The 19518-nt window shown below is 53.4% G+C and overlaps 1 protein-coding gene across 6 annotated transcripts; it reads right to left on the bottom strand.

Moving 5' to 3' along the window:
* Positions 1 to 5435: 5435 nt before the first annotated feature.
* On the bottom strand, positions 5436 to 18910 carry LDB1 (LIM domain binding 1). 6 transcript variants are annotated; one of them, XM_039243962.1, is made up of 12 exons: positions 13568 to 13772; positions 13084 to 13092; positions 10424 to 10526; positions 10257 to 10318; positions 10062 to 10137; positions 9851 to 9953; positions 9505 to 9677; positions 8896 to 9018; positions 8579 to 8662; positions 8364 to 8487; positions 8025 to 8173; positions 5436 to 7310 (listed from the first exon to the last, which is right to left on the bottom strand). In XM_039243962.1, exons 4-12 carry the CDS (start codon positions 10289 to 10291, stop codon positions 7080 to 7082), a joined length of 1098 nt encoding a protein of 365 aa, XP_039099893.1. In that variant the 5' UTR covers positions 10292 to 10318; positions 10424 to 10526; positions 13084 to 13092; positions 13568 to 13772; the 3' UTR covers positions 5436 to 7079. The 6 variants fall into 6 exon arrangements, with proteins under 6 accessions (XP_039099893.1, XP_039099897.1, XP_039099895.1 ...); XM_039243966.1 differs by having other exon boundaries at positions 13582 to 13647; XM_039243964.1 differs by lacking the exons at positions 13084 to 13092; positions 13568 to 13772 and adding an exon at positions 18575 to 18910 and having other exon boundaries at positions 8031 to 8173; positions 10257 to 10301.
* Positions 18911 to 19518: the final 608 nt, after the last annotated feature.

The raw sequence follows: 19518 nt of genomic DNA, 5'->3' as shown, positions 1-19518 counted from the left end.
ACTAGACTCAGAACCCACTAGTGTTCTATTCTTCCAAGCACTTTCAGCATCAGAACCTGTTTCCTCTACCTGAAATCCTCTTCCCTGTGCTCTTCACCTGGTGAAGTCTTCCTCATCCTTCATGTCTTAGCTGATAGAATCTGGAGAGATTTTCCTTAACACACGAGTTTATTTTTTAAATTTTTTTAAATGTTTTATTTATTTCTAGGAGAGAGAGAGAGAGACAGCGTGAGCAGGGGAGGGTCAGAGAGAGAGGGAGTCACAGACTCTGAAACAGGCTCCAGGCTCTGAGCTGGCAGTCAGCACAGAGCCCGACGCGGGGCTCGAACCCCCGAACCACGAGATCATGACCTAAGCGAAAGTCGGACGCTCAACCGACTAAGCCACCCAGGCGCCCCATCACACCAGTTTAAATTAGGCCTCCCTATTATGTATTTATACTGCTCTATTCAGTTATATCATAAATTGTAACTGCATATATATGTGAACTTTTGTTTAATGTTTCCTCGCTCAACTGTATATGCTATGTTGTCTTGTTCATTGTTCTATCTCTAGTTCCTGACATATTGTAGATGCTCAACAGAATCTTGGCTCCTGAATGAATAAATGGACAAAGTGGTTTATATAGCACGTACTCAACACATACTTGAACTTTAATCCAAGTTAACCTTAGACCCTCTGCCACGGTAAAAGCACTGAGACATGGGCTTCAGGGTTGCAAACGTCAGTTTGCAGAGATCGTATCTAAATACATAACCAAGAAAAACTCTGCATATGTACAACAGAAAATAGGAGGGGCATCTGGGTGGCCCAGTCGGTTGGGCGTTTGTACTTTGGCTTAGGTCATGATCTCACGGTTCGTGGGTTCAAGCCCCACATCAGGCTCTGTGCTGACAGCTCAGAGCTTGGAACCTGCTTCAGATTCTGTGTCCCCCTCTCTCTCTACTTTTCCCCTTGCTTGTGCTCGGTCTCTCTCTTAAAAATGAATAAACATTTAAAAATTCTTTAAAAAGGGGCACCTGGGTGGCTTAGTCAGTTAAGCGTCTGACTTTCGCTTAGGTCATGATCTTGCGGTTCGTGGGTTCGAGCCCCACGTTGGGCTCTGTGCTGACTGCCAGCTCAGAGCCTGGAGCCTATTTCAGAGTCTGTATCTCCCTCTCTCTCTGACCCTCCCCTGCTCACGCTGTCTCTCTCTCTCTCTCTCTCTCTCCTAGAAATTTAAAAAAAAAAGAAATTTAAAAATTCTTTAAAAAAATAAAATAGGAATAAAAATATTCATAGAAGTGTTCTCCATGATAGTAAAAACCTAGAAACAACCCAAATGTCCAGTGACAGACGAATGAAGACCTGTAGTATAGTCATACCATAGAATATTACATAGACCTCAAGATGAACTGCAGCAATACATAATATGAACCTAAGTAATATAATACAATGTAAAAACAATAAGCTGTCAAGAATTACATACAGCAGGGGTACCTGGATGGCTCAGTTGGTTAAGGATCCGACTTCAGCTCAGGTCATGATCTCCCAGTTCGTGGATTCGAGCCCTGCGCCGGACTCTGTGCTGACAGCTAGCTCAGAGCCTGGAGCCTGTTTTGGATTCAGTAACTCCCTTTCTCTCTGACCCTCCCCTGCTCACACTGTCTCTCTCTCTCTCAGAAATAAAACATTTAAAAATTTTTTAAAAAAAGAATTAAATACAGCAGTATTTCTTTATAATAAAGTAAAAAAAAAAAACACACTCACATTAAAAAAAAATAGTTTTAGGAATACAAGTATTGCCCAAATTTCAAAAGTTAATGTTAAAAAAAGTTCATGTTACACCACTTCGCTTTTATGAAAGACTTACATTAGTACCCATTTTCAATAACTGAAAAAAACTGAAGATTTTCACTTTTATGAAAAAAGGCAAAAATAGAGATCAGTATTGGTTTTGCAGCAAGCCGTTAGAGAGGCAACACACACCCAGAGCAGCAAGAGAGGCCCTGCCAAGCTCTGTCCCTGGGAACTACACTCAGCACCTCTGCACCAAACCCCCACAGTTTTGAACTGTGTCTGAGCATCTGTGCTTTATCTCTATTTTGTGCATCCGTTAGCAAGATGTTCCGAAGGTATTAGAAAAAGCCTGAGTCTGAGTCTTAATTTTTGACTCTGGCAATGCTCAAAATTTTTTCCATATAAATTAATGGTAATTGCTTCTTTGCTTTACATCATTTCATGTTACAGGTTTCATAGGAATGTTCTACTTTCAGATAGTGAGGGAAATCTGTACGTATCGCAAAGATAAATATATAAGAAGGATAAAATAATGAGGGGATGATGGGAGGGGAGTGGCATGGGGATGCACCACAGGTTTCAGTTATTGCCAAGGTCCTCGTTTTAGTGTTGATGAGTTTTTAAGAGAGTGTTCTAAATAAATAAATGTGTCCCTGTGCATGGAGCAATGAAAAGAATGTGTCATAAACCAAAGTCATGATTAATCTAATTGTGTGCACCTAACATCCTTAAAGGAAAAGGAGAGAAATTATGCTTACCTTCTCCAGACAGACTTACTTGTTTGGGAGCAATGGGGAAAAGATTCTTTTATCTCAATCCTCTCGGGGGGGGGGGGGGGGGGGGGGGGGGGGGGGGGGGGGGGGGGGGGGAGGGGGATGTCTTTTCTCCAGAGACAGTCTCTATGTTCTCCTCCTGCAGAAGTGGGCAGGTGGGGCAGCAGGGAGGGGAGTAATCCAGGGTTTGGCTACTTCAGGAAAAGGGTCCCGGAATTGGTGGGAAAATGGACCATTCCCAAGGCTGGAGTAGGAACCTGGAGATGGGTCAGCTTCCACTCCTACCCAGCTCCCCCCACTCCCCAGCCTAAGAACTGCAGGTGTGTAGTCTTCCACTCATTTCCTGTTGTGCTTTGTCGAAGACCTCAGGATGGGGGTAGGGGCCGGGGAGGAGCCTCAGAGTTGAGTCCTGAGAGATGGGGCTGTGGCCACATGGTAGAGCATTGTAAATACTCAGGATACTGGGAAGCTAGGACCAGCAGTGGTCAAATCCAGCATCTTGGAAGTTCAGCTTGGAACTAGGGGGCTGCTGACAAAATTTCTTACATATCCCTTTCCTTTCAGCCTGGCCTAGAACACTCCTGGGCCTTTCTCAGCATTTTTTGCAACTCCTTTGCCTGCTTTCCCTGCCCATCCCCTCTTCATCCAGGCTCTAGTTCCAATTCTGTGCCCTCACCTCAACTTCCATCAGTCCCCAAAATAAGGCCCTACTTTGTGAAATAAGGGTTAGGGAAGGGCCTAGGGGCACAGCTTAGAGCTTTTCACCTTATGGGAAGGGACCTGGGGTTAGATGGAACTGGACAGGGCTGGCTGGGCTGGAATCTTACCTTTGGGGAAGGGGTTCAAGGTCAGGCCAAACCAGGCTAAGAGTATAAAAGAGGTATTGGAGGTTGTGCTGGAACTCCTAAGAAAGGGGCTAGAGGTCAGGCTGGATTAAGCTAGAATAGGAAACATGGGGAAGAAGCTGGGCTCAGGCTGAGCTAGGAGTCCCAGGGTTCAGGGCCTATGTCTCTGCATTGAGGTTGGCTGGAGTACACAGTTGGGCTGAAGCAAATTTTTCAGGATCATGCCGGGACCTGGGGCTGGGCCTTAAAGGGCCTTTCCCTTCCCCCACCCTAGCAATTCCTCCAGGCCAAGGTCCTTCCCCAGAGGGGCTGCTGGGGCAAACAGGGAGGAGACAGATCTGGGGCTCCAGAGGAAGTCGCTGCCCACTATGCTTCCTGAGTTCAAAAAGTGGGTTCCCCTGTCTCTCTGAACCACTCCCTTCCCCTAAGCAGAGCAGAGTCCAGGCCTGGCAATCTACCTCTTCCCTTGAACACTGCCTCTTCCAAAATACACACACACAAAGATATGACCCATGTCACAATTCCTGGCCCAGCAACCCTATAACCCAACACAATACCGCCAACCCACACATTCTACATATTCTTATTTGTGTACTTGTAGCCACCCATTCACACCCAGCAGTCATGCCTTCTCCACTTTGTTCAGCACCATATCTCTAGCACCTAAAGTTAGGCCTGGCACCTAGAGAGGGCTCAATGAATATTAGCTGAATTAACGAATCCACCAAGATACACCCCATAAATAAATGCATAGACCAGCCTACATATTCACACATGCAATGCTCCCTTACACACCCATATCCAAGCCCTCTCCCAGCTGAGCAGTCACATACATACATACTCTGGCACACACTCAAGCAAGAAAGCCAAATGTACACCTAGTTTCAAAAGCAGACACACCACAGGTCGGTGTTACCTAACACTCCCAGGGTAAGTTGGTGGTAGCAGCTGGCTGGTGAATGTCCTTCCATCAGGTCAGGCCTGCAGAGGAGTAAAGTGGGCATGTGCACAAATGCAGGCCTTTGGGGTCCTGAGGCAATGAGCAATGAGGAGCTGGGCTGGCTGCAGGGCAGGGCCAAGGTAACCATGTGGATTAGAGAAGGGGCGGAATGGGCCATGGAGTCCTTTCCTCTGGTCTCTTCCTGCCAGATGGGGAGGTGAGGGTAGAGGTACATGTCTTTGAGGTCTCACTTCAAATCCAGAGACTTTAGTGGGGGAACAGTCTGAGAGGCCTGATTCCCCTGCCTGGGATGAAAATGGAGTCTGGGTACAGGGATTGGTAGGTGCTAAGATCCCATCCCCAATCCACAGCAGGGTTTCCCTACCTTGCCAATTTTCTTTAATGGTGGGAGAGGAGGGGACTTGGTGGGAGGCTAAGGGGTGGAGTGGGGATTAGTAAACACCTGGAAAGTAATCTGGAAAGCACCCTATTCTTCCTTTCACCTAAGGAGCTTCAGGCTGCCTCCTAGCACCCGTGCCCAAGCATATTCCCACCCAAAATCAGCAAGGATACAATCAGTCAAGCTACCCTCCTACTTCCCCACCCAAGACCTAACACCAGGGGATGCTAGCTCAAAGAGCTCAGCTGGGCTGGGCCCGATAGGGGCAGGAATCTCACTGTCAAAAATAGGACCAGGTCTCCCAGTGATTCTAACCACCCAAAGCTCCTCCAACCCAAGCCCCCTCCTCTACAAGGATCCCTCCCACTCCGCCTCTCCCAAAAGCCTGATCCAAGGCCTTTTATCCTAGGAACCTTGCCTTAGGAAGGCCACCTGTCTGGCAGCCAGGGCAGTTAGAGGTAAGGAAAAACAGTCCCAGAGGGCAGAAAAGTCAACTTTTGAGGACAACCGGGCCAGCTTGGGACAGGAGGAGCAATGGTGGAAGAGTCAGGGGAAATGTGAGATGAGAGTAAAGGGGAATCCAAAAGTTTAATTCCTACCTCCTTCCCAATGACTGGTCTTAGGGACTGCATGAAGGAGGGGGAAAAAGACTGCCTGGGGCTTAGTGGTTATTAGGCAGCAATGACCAACCAAGACACTCTCAAACCAAAAAGTCTCTTTATTGATCGGTACCATACATGACTCAAATGGCCCAAAAAAAAAAAAAAAAAAAAAAAAAAAGGCATTACATTTGGGGTGGGACATCCATCTTCCCCACCCCTTCCCTCAGCTCCTGACACAATACCCTTCCAACAGTGGCAGCTGGAGTTAAGGAAACTGGGTGTGGAGGAACCCCAGAATCCAGAAGGAAGGGTGGGGAGAGAGGTGGTGCTAACACTTCTGGAACTGGCCACAGGAAAAGGCAGCGAAGCCACAGAGCTGGGCCCAGACCCATGGGACCCTGCTCCTGGCCTGACCCTGGGCCCAGAGCCTCCGTGTGTCCAACTGTGAAATATAGCTGAGAATCCTGGCTGCTTCCCCACTCCCTTCTATGAGGAAGGGGATGGAAGGGATATTGGAGATGAAGACCTTTCCTTCAGCTGGGGGACACAGGTCTATTGCTCCCAGGTGGGCTTAGAGCTGGGCCATCCTCAGTGGCTCCTTCCCCTCTGTGGAGGACAGGGGAGGACTAGATACACAGTTTGAAGAGTTGGGGAAAGAGAGTGCTGGAGAGAGTGGACGAGCCCCTCCCCCTCCATCCCAAGCCTGCCCAACTGAGACAAAACAAAAAAACACAGCGACAAACAAGGCTGCTCCCTTCCCTCCACACTTCCTAAGGGAGGGAGCCTCCCTTCCCCCATCCAAGACAGCTGCTCTAATGGAGGACTTATAAAGAATATACACACCATGGGGGAGAGGGTTGGGGCTGGGATAGAGGGAGTCACAAGCACTAGGAGGGCAGGCCAGAGTCCTGGAGGATGGGAAGACAGAGACAACAGCAGGGGGTTGTCACAAAGGTGTGGCCATCAATGGCCCTCTACCCCAAGGCATGCCTTCCCCAACTCCAGTCACCCCAGAGGAAAAGGGAAGAGAGATGGCAAAGTATCTCCTTGGTCTGAAGCTCTCAAACTGTATAAAATGGTAATGCACACCCCTCTACCCCACACTCACCTCCACGGGGGCCCTAAGCCCCGCATTTGTCAGGAGTAGGGAGGTAGCTGGACTTTTATTAAGGGGAAGAGGGGGTACATGTGTGATTTTTTTTTTAAACTTACATTTTTAATAATATTATTTTTTAAAAAACTTGGGAGCTGGGATAGGTGGCTGCAGGGAGGAGCCAGAGCTTTACCCCTCTACTACCAGCCACCTAGGGGAAGGTTTAGGAAAGGGGCACTCAACCAAGCCCCATAACTTTAAGTCCCTAAGGGCTGTGGGACAGACAACCCCAGGCTTGAAGGGGTGTGGAGTCAGGAGGATTGGGAACCCAGAACCTGGGGTGAGGATGGATGCAAATGCCCTGGGGAGGGGGGGTCAGGACATTTCACAGAGGCCCAGGGTCCACGTAGGCATCCACATGAGTACCCCCTTCCCCCAAAAAAAGGCTCTGCAGAGGCCAGGCCCAGCCCAGGGCCACTGGGGGGCAAATCTTGGCACCTGCCCCCAGCGAGTCCAGTTCCTCCCTGAAGTGGGTGGATGGAGGCTGCCCATTTTAGATGCTCAGTCTCTTCATTCTGTCTTCTGCTCCCTGGGGCTGCGAAGGGTGGGGCAGGCAGGCAGAGCGCTGGGTGACCATGGAAAGGCCTTTACTGGGAGGCCTGTGACGTTGGGTTCTCCGATTTGCTTTCTTGGCTGGATGGAGGCTTGCTGTTCCAGGGGCTGTTGGCGCCCAGGGCGGGGGAGTTGTTAAAGCTGTCCTCGTCGTCAATGCCGTTGGCCGCGTCAAACTGGGTGTTCTCCAGCCGGGTGATGAGCCTCTCGTCCTCGTCCCCGAACTCCCCGCCCATCAGGGTGGGCTCCCCCACCACCATCACATCCTGAGAGTGGCGGAGGTCCCCAAACATAATCGGGGCAGGGGCTCGCCCGGCCCAGGGCAGCAGATACCCCCAGAGCCCCAATACCCACCCAGGAAACTCAACACCCCCAACCCCTTCTCATACCCAACTTTAAAACCCCAACTCCTCTGACACCCTCAGCCCCTGGAATCCTTCCCACTGAAGGACTGCAGAGCATCACAGCCTCTAACCACTAGATTCTAGGAGAAGTCAATCTGTTCCCTTAGCTCCCTAATTCATCTCCCCCAAATTTCAGGGGGCTCCTAAACTTCTGTCCACACATAATAGGGAGGGAGCAGATAAAAAAAAAAAGAAAAACAATGGGGAAAGCATGTGCGTGTGCGTATGTGTATGCGAGATTCGCACACGTTCAAATTCATGTGTCTCTCTGTCAGTGTGAGTGTGTGGGTCTCTGATGGTATGTGCAGCCCTAAGCTGTCTATCCTGAACACCCAGATGTTCTCATGGATGTCTCTGTCCCTTTACGTCCTACGTTCTGAGTCTGTGATCACAACCATGGCATGTGACTGACAAGGACTCTTATCAGTGACAGGAGCCAGCTCATGCTGACACATTACACCAGGAAAAACTGTCTTTGCTTCTATGCCTGCTAGTGAGCTCAGGCTGGGACAGGGTCAAGGGTCAGGGGTCAGCAGTAGGGCAGCCCAGAAGAGAGAAGAAAGCCGAGATGCTTACAGGTACCTGGCTGGAGAGGGCGAAGGTGCTGGCTGGGCTTTTCTTCTTGCTGTTGCTGTTGTTGGTGTTGCCACCCCCCGAGCTCATGGTGCTGCCCCCTGACATCTTTCGTTTCCGCCGCTTGCTGGGCTGCTGCCGCGCAGGCTCCGCTGTGCCAAGGAAAAGGAGGCTCAGGAGGGGCAAAGCCTCCTCATTCTGGCTCCTAAGGAGCTTGAGCCTACCCTGACCCCAATCTTGCAGACCCAGGAGCGAGAAAGGGGCTTCATGAGAGAACAGAGATAGAGCATCGGGGAGCTTCATCAGATCCCGGTTAGAGCCAGTGCAGGTGCAGGCACTCACCGGGGGGTGCTACCATGCGCTGCCACTTCTGGAAAAGGCAGGTCTTGAGGCAGTCACGGGGGCTGAGGCTGTAGGTCTTGTGGCGGGACATGAGCTCCTGCATGGGCTCGAGTATCACACAGAGCTGGAGAGAGAGGAGGAAGTGGCGTGTCAGGGACAGACACAGAGTGGACTCCAAATGGTATGGGGCAGAAGGTGGGTGATCAAGGACTCACGCGGAGGTAGTTGAGAGTGGAATTGGACAGCCCACACCGGGTGATATTTTTGGAGAGCTGATCCAACATCTGGGGGTCCTGGGCCTAGATGGGGAGGAGAAGACGACTAGCACCTGGGTTGCATCTGCTCCTCTGCCCTATCACTGAGCCTAATGACACTCCTGAGAGAAGAGGGACTGTTATGAAACCCATTTTGCAGATGGAGATACTATAACCCCCTGTCTAAGGTCATTGTCAGGAAATGGCAGATTTTATTCCATCCACTCTTCCCAATGCCCGCCCTCACCCTTGCGTTTTGGGTCCTGCCCACAACTCACATGCATGGCAAGGATGCTGCGGGGGATGAGCTCTCGGTGCTGCCGGATGCTGAAGTGCCACGTCTTTATCCGCATCATGTCGTCAAACATGAACTCTAGGTACAACCGGCCCTCCACACACACCTGGAGACAAGCTTGTCACATCTCTGCTCCCTCCCCACGTGCCTGAATATATACCTATTCTCCCGGTTTGCTCACAACTCTTCCCACTGAACACACTTCTGCCACTTGCACATAAATCTGGGTGCATAACTGACAAACACCACTCCCTCATCTATCTGTCACACCCCTGGCCCTTACACACATACCCACACAAGGTGGAAATGCTTAACAGACCCTTGTCCTCTTCCCAAGTAGCCAGTGATACACTCATCTGCTATAAACTCTAGGAGGGCAAGCTCTCATTCACTGATGTACCCCTGCAGCCCAGAAAAGCATCATGTACACACTCAGTAAGCATCTGATAGATGTTGCAGCATGCCTGCCCCTCCCTTCTTGTCTTGCCACTTCCCTTTTGCCTCCCTGGGGAACAGCTGAGTATGTTTTGGGAGGAAGGAGGGGAATCAAACCCAGGTGCTTCAGTGTTCCACATCCAGCTGGGTTGCTGACCTGGGTGAACATGGGTTTGCCATGCTGGGTCACCATGCTGCCTTGGTCACAGTCAAGAGACACAAAGTTGCTGTGGAATGCCTCCTTGGGGTGCTTAAGCACATAGTACAGCTCCGTAGCACCCCCTTCAAAGATGCTGCGGAAATAGCGTGGGATCAAGGTCCGGCCAATGGCTGTAGAGATGGGACAAACTCATTAGAACAGAACGACTTCCAAGGGGGTCAGGCAGATGCCATAATTGCCAAGACAGGTCCCCGGAGACAAATACCTACTCCCAGTCCTTAGAAGGACACAGGAAGTATATGCTCTCACAGCAGAACCAGCAGGATCCCCAAAGGCCACTCACTATATCTCTTTGGTCCATCCTCCAGGCAGAAGGTGATGGTTAACATGGCATCATCCTCAAAGAACTCTGTTGTGAAAGCATCCCACCAGAGATTGTCACACTCCTAAGGAGCACAGGGAGAGGTGTTTGTGTGTGTGTGTGTGTCAGGAGACATCCCACAGGGGTTCTGAGATGGCCCTCCCCCTTCCCAGCCCTTTTCCCCTGGCCATACCTCTGTCCAGTTTTGAAGCCGTTTGTTAAGCTCGAATATTCTGTAGTCAGTTTGGTTGCCATATGGTGTGTGCCTCCTGGGGAAAGTGAAGAACGGAGGTCAGCAGGAAGAGAGTCTCCTCACCCCACCCCACCCCCACTTCTGCCTTCACCCATGTAATGGAAAGCACCTCCCTCCCCACTGGACTCCACTTACCCAATCCCGGGCTCCAGATATGTAGGCGGGTACATGGGAGTTGGGCTGTGTAAGGGAAGAGGCTATGAGAATGGGAGTGGAAGACAGGAATTATTGGGGGTGTCACTCCCTCCCCCTTTCAGGCAGGATCCCATCTGGAGAAGGGATGGGAAGTAGATTAGACTCACCCCACATCCCGATCTAGCATGGTGCCGGGATGGAAGGGAGGGAAGGCGTTGCCGTTCGGGGGCTCCTTCGGCGAGTACAGCTTGAATGACTTTGAGGAACAACCTAGAAGGAAAAAAGAGAAGGGGTGTCCTGAGTCCCAGGGAGCTTTCCTGGAAGTCTACGAGATTGTGTGGCAAGGGACTGGTCTTCCAGAGCCCCCAGAGTGGGTAGACTAGGGGAGGGGTGACTACCCTGTGGAACACCTACCTCTGCTTCTAAATCTGGCTCCAATTTTGTTTTATTATGAAACTAGAAGTACTCAGCCCTAATACCCAAAACCCCATGTCTTCATGTGGCTGAGCCCCCTGAATGACAGAATTGAAGCTGCAAAGAAACTTTAATACCATAAAATAAATGAATATCCAAACATTACAACCGAATTTTGATAAATCCCCTTTACATCTACGTAGTATTGCTCATTCACCACAACTACCTTGTGAAGTACAGGGTCAACTATAAAATCCCCAATTTACAGATGAGGCAATGGAAAGCTCAAGCTTGAGGGGACTTGCCAACATCACAGAAGAGGTAGTAACTGGCAGGGCTAGGACCTGAGCCCAGCTCTGATTCCCATATCCTATAGTATTTCCACCCCTCTAATGCCCTCTGGAGACCAAGCTGGGGGAGTGGAAATGGGACTCTGCCAACTCCCTGCCCCTCCTCCACCCCCAGGGTCTCAGGAGGACAGGGGATAGAAAGATAAAGGGGAGTGGGTGCCTGCTGGGTGCCTCCCACCAGATAACCAGTTGGGCCTTCTGCCTCCCCCACCAACGGCCACTCCCTTATCAGCACAGCCCCCTCCCCCACAGCTACCATGGGTCTAGTATTGTCTCCAAACCAGAAACCCAAAGCCTCAACCTCCTTTCACTTCTGAGACTTGCAGTTGGGGAGGGAGGTAGACAGCCCTCCCATGGATTCCACTCTATTTACAAACCTAGGCCTCAGAAGGAACCTAGGTTCCAGGGGGCTTAGTCCAGGAGGCAAGTGGTAACTAGACAGGGGTCTCTGCTCATTTGTCTCTGTGTATGTGCACATGTGTCACATCTCCACCTCCATGAGTAGCACACTGTTCCTGGTGTACTATTTCCTGACTGGAAGAAGTATTACATTCATAGTTGGGTACAAGCCAGGCACCCCTGCAATTCTATTTTCCCCCTCCCAACCAGAAAGGAAGGTAAACTGAGACACAGCACCAAAGGTCCTAAACCCAGTTCTAGGTGCTTCCTAGCATCCCCAAAACTTGATTGCATTTGGAAGGGTAGCCATATTGGCCATATCTAAGCCCATTCCCCAAATTAAATACAGAATCTATTTTGTTCCCTTAGGGGGAAGAGACAAAGGAAGACCCTGTGCCAACACACATCATTTAATTATCTCTCCAGGGCCCCCTCCTCACAATATGGGCAAAAGAAGGGTCCCAGAGGGGCTTACACTACACAGTTCCTGAAGGTGCCAAGACTCAGAGCTTGTGTGTGCCTGCACACGCGTGTGCCTCATCCTGCCTAGCAGGCTTCCACCCTCAGCTCGTCCCAACATGCCTACCAAGAGCTGGAACCCAGCAGCCCCAGGCAGGATCAGGGTGGCTGCAACAGGCCCTTGCCCCATGCATGCTCCCTTGCAGGCCACATCCTCATGCTCCCAGCACACAGCCTTCACATGGCAGTTTGGACTGAATGAGGAGCCTGTATCCTTAGGAAAGAGACAGTCCCACCCAGCTCTGAGTCTCCCCGCTCCACAGACAGGTAGACTAAGGCCACGTAGGAAGCCCAAGATCCCAGAGTCTACCAGAGGCTGGGTCTAGTCAATGAACCCAAGAGTCCAGATTATCAGGCCTGGCCCTTGCCCCCTGACTAGGCCATCCTTTCCCTAAAGGCATCACTGTCCCTGCCCCACAGTTTCAGGGCTACCTGAAGAAATGTGTCAGCTCAAGACCCTCAGAAGGGAGGCAGCACACCTGGGTTCTTCTCTAATTCTGAAAAAAGTTTCAGAGCTTCAATTTCTTTCATCTGAGACCTGACAAACACTGCCCGGGGCTGGGGACAGTTCTGAAGAGCTAAAGCCTGAAGCTCTGAGGCCTCTATTTATACCTCCAGTGAATGGACACAAACTCACCATCTCTTCAGAGCCATAGCAACTCCCAGTAGCCCCAGCACAAGGGCTTGGGAGTGAGAAGAGAAGGGGAGGGAACATCACCCAGACCATCTGTCCCTGTTACTGCCTGTCCCCAGCAACAGGGGTAGAGAGAGCAAGGTGGGGGTGGGGGTGAAGGGGATGTGTCATCAGCCTCGGAGTCAGCCTTACACACACACACCCCCCAAGCAATCTGGGAACCCTTAGGAGAAGGGAGAAAAGAGGAAGAGCCCAGAACTAGTAAAGTTTTCTCCGGATGGAAGCTGCATCCTGGGGCCGAGGGGGGCACCTCCAGCTGGGCATTTCCATGGTAACCAGCCTGACCTGAGGGCAGGCCCCCTTCCTTTGGGGGCTGATCACAGGTCAGCAGGCCTGAGAGCCCTGGCCTCTCTGAGCTGGGGCACCTCTGCCCCAGCTAGCATACCAAGCCTGGGCCAGACCCAGGATCTTCCGCCCACCCCCAACAGGCTTGCAGGGTGCCCAGACTTACCTGGGAGAACTGAGGGGGCCAAGAGAGGTGCGGGGAGCAGCTGGAAGCCCAGAGGGGCCCTGGCAGGGGTGAGGACTGAGGGGGCCAACTTCAGCCGCTCATGTCCCGAGTGGGACAGGCAGGCCTGGCTGAGAGCTCCACTCCGTGGGCCGCACAAAGACTCGCACGCACAGCCTCGGCCCGCCCCGCGGCGGCCACAGCCCCGGGGGAAAGTTACAATGGCCACTGGGCCGGGGGCCGGGGGCCAGGGGGCCGGCCTGGGGGGCGGGGGGCCGCGGGGAGTCCGGAGCCTTCTTTGTTTGCAAGGTTTCCCTCAACAATGGCTGCTCCGCTCTTTCCTCTCTCCTCCTCCTCCTCCTCGGCTCTCCCCGCCGCCGCCTCTCGCTGCCTCTGCCTCCAAGCAGCCCGCCCGCCCTCCCCAGGCCACCAGGCCCCTCTGCCAGGGCACCAGGAGAGGCAGGGCCCGGCACTCACACTCACTCACACTTGCACACTCACAGACACACGCAGCGCCCGCCGGCTCCCTTCCTTTTCTCCCTTTCTAGCCCTCCCTCCCCGCTCGCTCTCCGCTCTCCGAGCCTCTCTCAGAATGAGGCCCCAGGGCGGGCGGAGGGTGGAGCTGCCCCCACCGGCCCCGCCCCCTCCCTGCGAGGAAAGAGGAAGAGGGAGAGAGGGAGGGAGGGAGGGAGAGACGGAGGCAGGCAGGGAGGACTGCTGAGAAAAACAAAAGAGAGACAGAGACCGAGAGAGATGGGAGGGAGAGATGGAGACAGAACAGATTGGGCCTGGGGAGAGATCTGGGTGAAGGGGAGGTGTGTGGGGCCAGGAACTGAAATGCCCCCAGCCCGGCCCCAAACCTGGTGCTCAGGGGTGAGCTGGGGAACTGGAGCCACTGAGGGGATGAAGAAGGGTGCTCTCCTCTCTGGAGACTCCCAGTATCTTGAAACTGCTTCCCCAACGCCCCCCAAATCTCTTTTCCTCTCCCCTGTGATCTCTGGGGTTGAAGGTTGGCCTGGGCTGCCACCCTGGGCTTCAGCCCCTGGTGATATCCCAGAGCAGCTGGGGGAAACCTCCAAGGGGTTATTTTTGACAGAGACACACTCTGCTTCAGCCTGTAAACAGTGATGGGAGGGAGGAGGGCCCTCCAGTCTCCCTGCCCTGGTCTCCCTGCCCTCAACCCAGCTAAGTTCCTAGCCCCCTTCCCAAACCCCACCACCACACAGCAGGTGGGTGCAGGGGAAAGAGGCACTGTCAGAACTGGGGAAGGCAAATTTGCCCATCCAACGGTCCCCAGAAGGGACCCAGTCTGCTGCTGAATCCTCCCACCATCCCAGAGAAAAAAAGGTAGGTGGTTACTGAAGTAAAGAGTGTTCTCCAATGCAAGGGGAAAATCCCAAGAGAGGAGGTGTTTCTAAAAATTGGGTAGTGGTCCAGGCCTACTAGCTGGGCACACAGGAAAAAGGAAACACAGACACACAGACACACACACACACACACCACAACACAGGCAGGGGTGCAGCCATACAGCCCTCCTACTTCTTTGCAATTTGAGTCCCTGCTCCCTATTCCTCGCCCTGCCCCACCAACCACATTCACACAGCCCCATGACAAGCTTTCTCATGATATATGCACTAGTTGACTGTGCAATAATATTGCATCTGGCTCTGTGAACATCCTTCACACATAAAAACCTCATCTTACTTTTACATAAATCAGTACCTGATACACACTTCAACCTGCGACACATCTCAAATGCAAAATAAACCCAAACCCCAGACACACACATAATCTGTGACATACTCTGACTTCTGTACACGCTTGGACCTGTGACACATGCCCTTTGACCCGGATACACACACTCAAACTGCATTATATCTCCAGAACCTGTGACGGACTATCACATGCACACCCTGACCATTTGCTACCCAGAGACTAACCCTATAAACCACCTTCCCTGAAACCTGCACACCATTCTCCATCATGGTCTAGCCATATGATGCGCTCCAGCTTTCACAAACATATTGACATCTGTGACATTCAGCCAGACCCTGCAACATAGTGCCCAGAATTGAAACCACCAGGAACTGAAATATTCCACTGACTCCTAAATTAACAGCACAACTCTGGGATGGCCACACTTATTCCCCAATTACAGGGCAATTCCTGTTATTTGTTTCGCGCCTCTCAACTTTCCAAAGTATATTCGTAGGCCATACCTCAAGAGATCCTTACTGAATACAGGGCCAAATATTATACTCACTCGAACAGATTACAGTGAGACAGGAGGGCCTGAGCTGGAACCCTGGACTTCTAACCCCACTGATACAAGCCCAGCCCTGGGGCACTGCGGCCATTCCTACTCCCTTCCCCCTTCAAGGAATGGCCACTCCAGGCCCCAAATGACTGTCTACAAGGGGAAGAGGGATGGGCATGTGCTTGGGCTTCTGCCCTCAGTTTAGAGCTCAGAACCCCCACCTCAGTTTGTCTCCTCAAATTTCAGAAAGAAGGGCCCCTGAATACCAAGATGTATCAAATCGCTGGCACATCATTCAAAATGGGGCCCTTCTTCTGGTTCCACTTCTCTAGCAAGTCTGCTCCTCTCTCATTTCTGATCTAATTCCCCTACTTGCACAGGAGCAGAAGAGGCCCAACTAAAGAAAGCAAGTCTGAGTTAGAAGGCCCTAAAATTGGTGGAGCAGAGAGGGGAGGGGGACAGTGGGGAGAAAGCAAAGCAGCAAAGAATAACAAAGGTGATGAAAGAGGGAAGAGGAAGGGTACCCCTCTGGAGGTGGGAACTCTGAAGGGCAGCAGCCTGCCCCAACCCACAGGATAAGGTACCAGCACTGCCCCCTGCCCGGGCCCCTGGGGCTCCCTGACCCAGGCCTCCAGTGTGCCTGCCCCCCTTCCTTTGTCTGTGCCCGGCCTCCCGTTGGCCTGGCGCTCTGCCATCCTCCTCTCCTGGCTCCCAGCCGCCACCACTGCTGCCTCCTCCCCTCCCCCTCCTCCTCCCTGCCTTAACCCTTCTGAGCCACATGCTGCCCCAGACAGGCCCTGGTCCCCTCAGCAACCTGCCGTGCCTGGGTGATGCCCCTTAGCAGAGGTTCTCCCTGCTCCTGACCCAAGCTTCAGGAGCTATTACCTACCCCAGGAGCACTATGGGAGCTGGGGGTATGTTTGTGTGCGTATGTGTGTATCTTGTGGTGTTTCCTTCCGCGTGTGCATGTGTGTGGGTCTGCGTGTGCTCTGGCTTCCTTCAGTCACATGTGTGGGGCATGTGCTGTCTCTGCTGGGCTGGGGGAGGAGGAGGAGCCAGGAGACAGCAGAGCACAAAGGAGAGACTCAGACAGGCAGGCAGGCAGCAGGCAGGCGGCCTGCCAGGGCGCCTCGGCCCCCACCCCAGGCCTGCTCAAGTTGGGGGGTGGATCTTTGAGCCTGGACTGTACATGCTGCCAGGATGCCCTTGTATTCAACCATGTGCTCCCACCCATCCGTACAAGTCTGGTCCCCTCCCTTACTCCAACTCCTAACACTCCCCACCCCCAGGCCACTCTCAGTCCCCTCCCCATTTGGTTCTCCTTGAAGTCTAACCTCTGTCCATTCTCAGTGGCATCAATCCATAAGACTTCTTCATATTCAGGAAAAAAGACTCCCCACTCTTGGCCATCTTTTACCCCTTTCCTCTAGCCATGCCACCCAAACACACAAAAGGAGCATGTCTTTTGAGGCACTGATTGAAGCTGTCCCCTCCACGCACATCCCTGTGCATGGGTCCTCTTCCTGTCCCCATGCTGATCCCAAAGAAAATGAGGGGGAAACTTTCTCCTTTCTCCTACTGGACCCAGGCACCCTGCCCCAACTTCAGGAACAACCTCTTATCTACCTCCAGCCTGACAACCCTTCCATACCCACCTCCTACCCCACCATTTGTAGGAACTAAGAATCCAAATTTAAGACTCAGTCCTCTAACTTGTTCAGAGCCTTAGTTTCTGCTATGCTCATGTGTGGTGATGGAGGATGAAGGCCACAGGGAGGACTCAGAGCGTGGAAGGATCTGAAGGGATACCCAGCAGAGAGCAGTTATAAAGAAAATACACATACAAATATCCACACCAAGCTGGTGAGAGAAGGAATGGTGGTGCCAGGCAGGATTCCAGCTTGGCAAGCTCTTCCCTTTCCCCCTCTCCCCCACCCTCTACAAGCAGGAGCCAGGGCCCACACCCGGATATTCCAGGATCCTCAGGCTCTACTTGCCCTCCCTCTGGGCCCCATGCCCCTTAAACATCAGCCTCAGCAGGCACTTTAAATGTGTGCCCAGCCCAACTTGGCCCGTGTCACATGATTTTCAAGGAAGCTTCCACACTGGCAGCTTCCCTTGGGGATTGTGTGTGTGTGTGTGTGTGTGTGTGTGCGTGTGTAGCAGGGGTTCAGTAGTGGGATATGGGGCTCCCAGAGAAAAGGCATGTGGAAAACCAAAGGATCCAACCCAGGCTAGATTCTGGGACACCTGACTTACAGAAGAAAGCTAACTCCAGCCTGGGACAAGAGGAGGTCCTGCACATAATTCAAGAACCCAGAATCCTGAGAATGGGGATAGACAATGTTTTGAGGTCCTCTGAAGACTACCTCTCCAGTCACACAGCCTCTTTTCTCCTGGCAGTAAGAACGTTCTCCCTCCTCAGGGAAGAACTCAGACCCAGACTGTCACTAACAAGAGCTGGTAAGTGTTTTGGGGAGATGGGGATCTTGGCCTCAGTCCTGTCCCAAGTTCTCACTTTGAGGTCAAGTACTGCTCCCCTCAACTCAATTCCCACAAATTATTTCCTAACTTGCTGGAGCTGCCACATTTCCCCCTCCCACTATGGTGGAGATGCCACCCGAGGGCCCAATTATCTGAGCCCCCCCCTCCCCAGAGTACCTCACGTCCCTGAGGAGGGCTAACCTTCCCTGGCAACAGGCAGGAAATTTTGGAAGGGAGCAGGATGGGCCCCAATCAACCCCTCCCCCCAAACAGTCCTCAGAAAGAGCCTTGGGGGGGGGGGATCACAGCATATGTAAAAGGGAATAGGCAGCAAGAAAGGGGGGGCAACCCAAACCAGCCAATCAAAACTCTATGGTGACCTGAGGGGGGGGGTCAAAAGTCCAAACTCACTTCTGATTGGCTAACACCCTGGAATTCTGGGAATTTCAGCCCCCCAAACCACTCCTCAATTAGCCTCCCCCACCAAAACACACTCTCTCTCTCTCCCTCCCTCTCCCTCTCCCTTCTTCCCTCCCCCCCACCTCCCAGTACCCCTCCCCTGCGTCGGTGCTGCTGCGCATTTGCAGTTGGGGAGAGCCCTCCCCTGGACTAAGGCCCCGCTGTACCCCTCACAGCCCCCGACCTCCGCCATGCCATCGACGCCCCCCACACAAGTTCTTGCCAAACAAGGGGTGAGGGATCTACCGAGAGGGCTAGGGAGGGAGGGGCTGGGCGGCCGCGCGCCCCACTCACCAGGACAGGCACAGCCCACTGACATCTTCACATCGCCCGCCGCTGGGGGCCCAGCCGAGTCACGGTGCCCGCCCCGCTCGAGGACAGGCTGGGCATGAGCCGCCGCCGCCTCCCGCGGCCCCGCTGCCCTCGCCGCCGGCCCGGCCCGGCCTCGGCCCGGTGCGGGCGGCCCCTGGCTGCAGCGAGGGGCCTGTCAGGCGCGGAGCAGACAGGAAGGAAGCCAGGCAGGAAGGCGAGCTGCCTCTGCGTGTGCGCGCGCGGGTGTGCGTCCCCGGAGTGTGTGTCCGTGTGTGCGCGTGTGCGTGTGCGTGTCTGTGCGCTCCCGCCGCCCTCCCCGCCGCCAACGCCGCCGCCGTTCGCCCCCCCTCTCCCTCCCGCGTTCGCTCGCGCTGTAGCTCTTGTAGGCACCCGCTCTCCAGCCCCAGCCGGGCTGGGCCGGGCTTTATTAATATGCTAATTGCCTGCTAGTGGGAGGGGAGAGCCGTGTCAAAGTGACCCGGGCGAGCGCACAGCAAGCGACGACGTGCGTGCGCCGCGCGGCGGGCGGGCTGCGAGGGGCCGGGAGCGTTCAGGGAACGGCATGCATGTGACGCAGCTTTTAAAAAAGGAGACGGAGGCAGAGACCCCAGAGGGGGAGGGCGGTGGGAGGAATGAGAGGCGAAGCCTCACGCTCGGTGTCCGTCCTCCGGGTTCTTCCGAGTTGGGAGCGTAGCTGAGCTGGAGCGGGAGCTGGGACTGTGAGGGAGGCGGAGCCAGGGTGGGCCGTGAGGTGTAGCTCTCCCTCCACCCTGGCCGCGCTCTAGGAGGGAAAAGAGACTGCCGACCCCCCTCCCAAGCTCTCTGCTGAGATCCTCGTGTTACTCCGGAGGGCCTTTATTATGCGCCCCCCACCCCAGCCTGGGCGGGGAAAGCACTATCCTAATTCCAGTAGCAGTCCTACTCAC

This window comes from Hyaena hyaena, unplaced genomic scaffold, assembly GCF_003009895.1.
Source record: "Hyaena hyaena isolate Hyena2069 unplaced genomic scaffold, ASM300989v1 scaffold_233, whole genome shotgun sequence".
Lineage (NCBI taxonomy): Eukaryota > Metazoa > Chordata > Mammalia > Carnivora > Hyaenidae > Hyaena > Hyaena hyaena.
This window is presented reverse-complemented; position numbering and strand designations above follow the sequence as displayed.

What these genes read in the sequence shown, in the direction of transcription:
- LDB1 (XM_039243961.1), bottom strand. Translation starts at nt 18,599, where the DNA reads ATGTCAGTGGGCTGTGCCTGTCCTG. An exon ending in TATCTGGAGCCCGGGATTGG is followed by an intron (nt 10,138 to 10,256) that starts GTAAGTGGAGTC and finishes CACTTTCCCCAG; the next exon opens with GAGGCACACACCATATGGCA. An exon ending in GCGCATGGTAGCACCCCCCG is followed by an intron (nt 8,174 to 8,363) that starts GTGAGTGCCTGC and finishes TCCTTGGCACAG; the next exon opens with CGGAGCCTGCGCGGCAGCAG.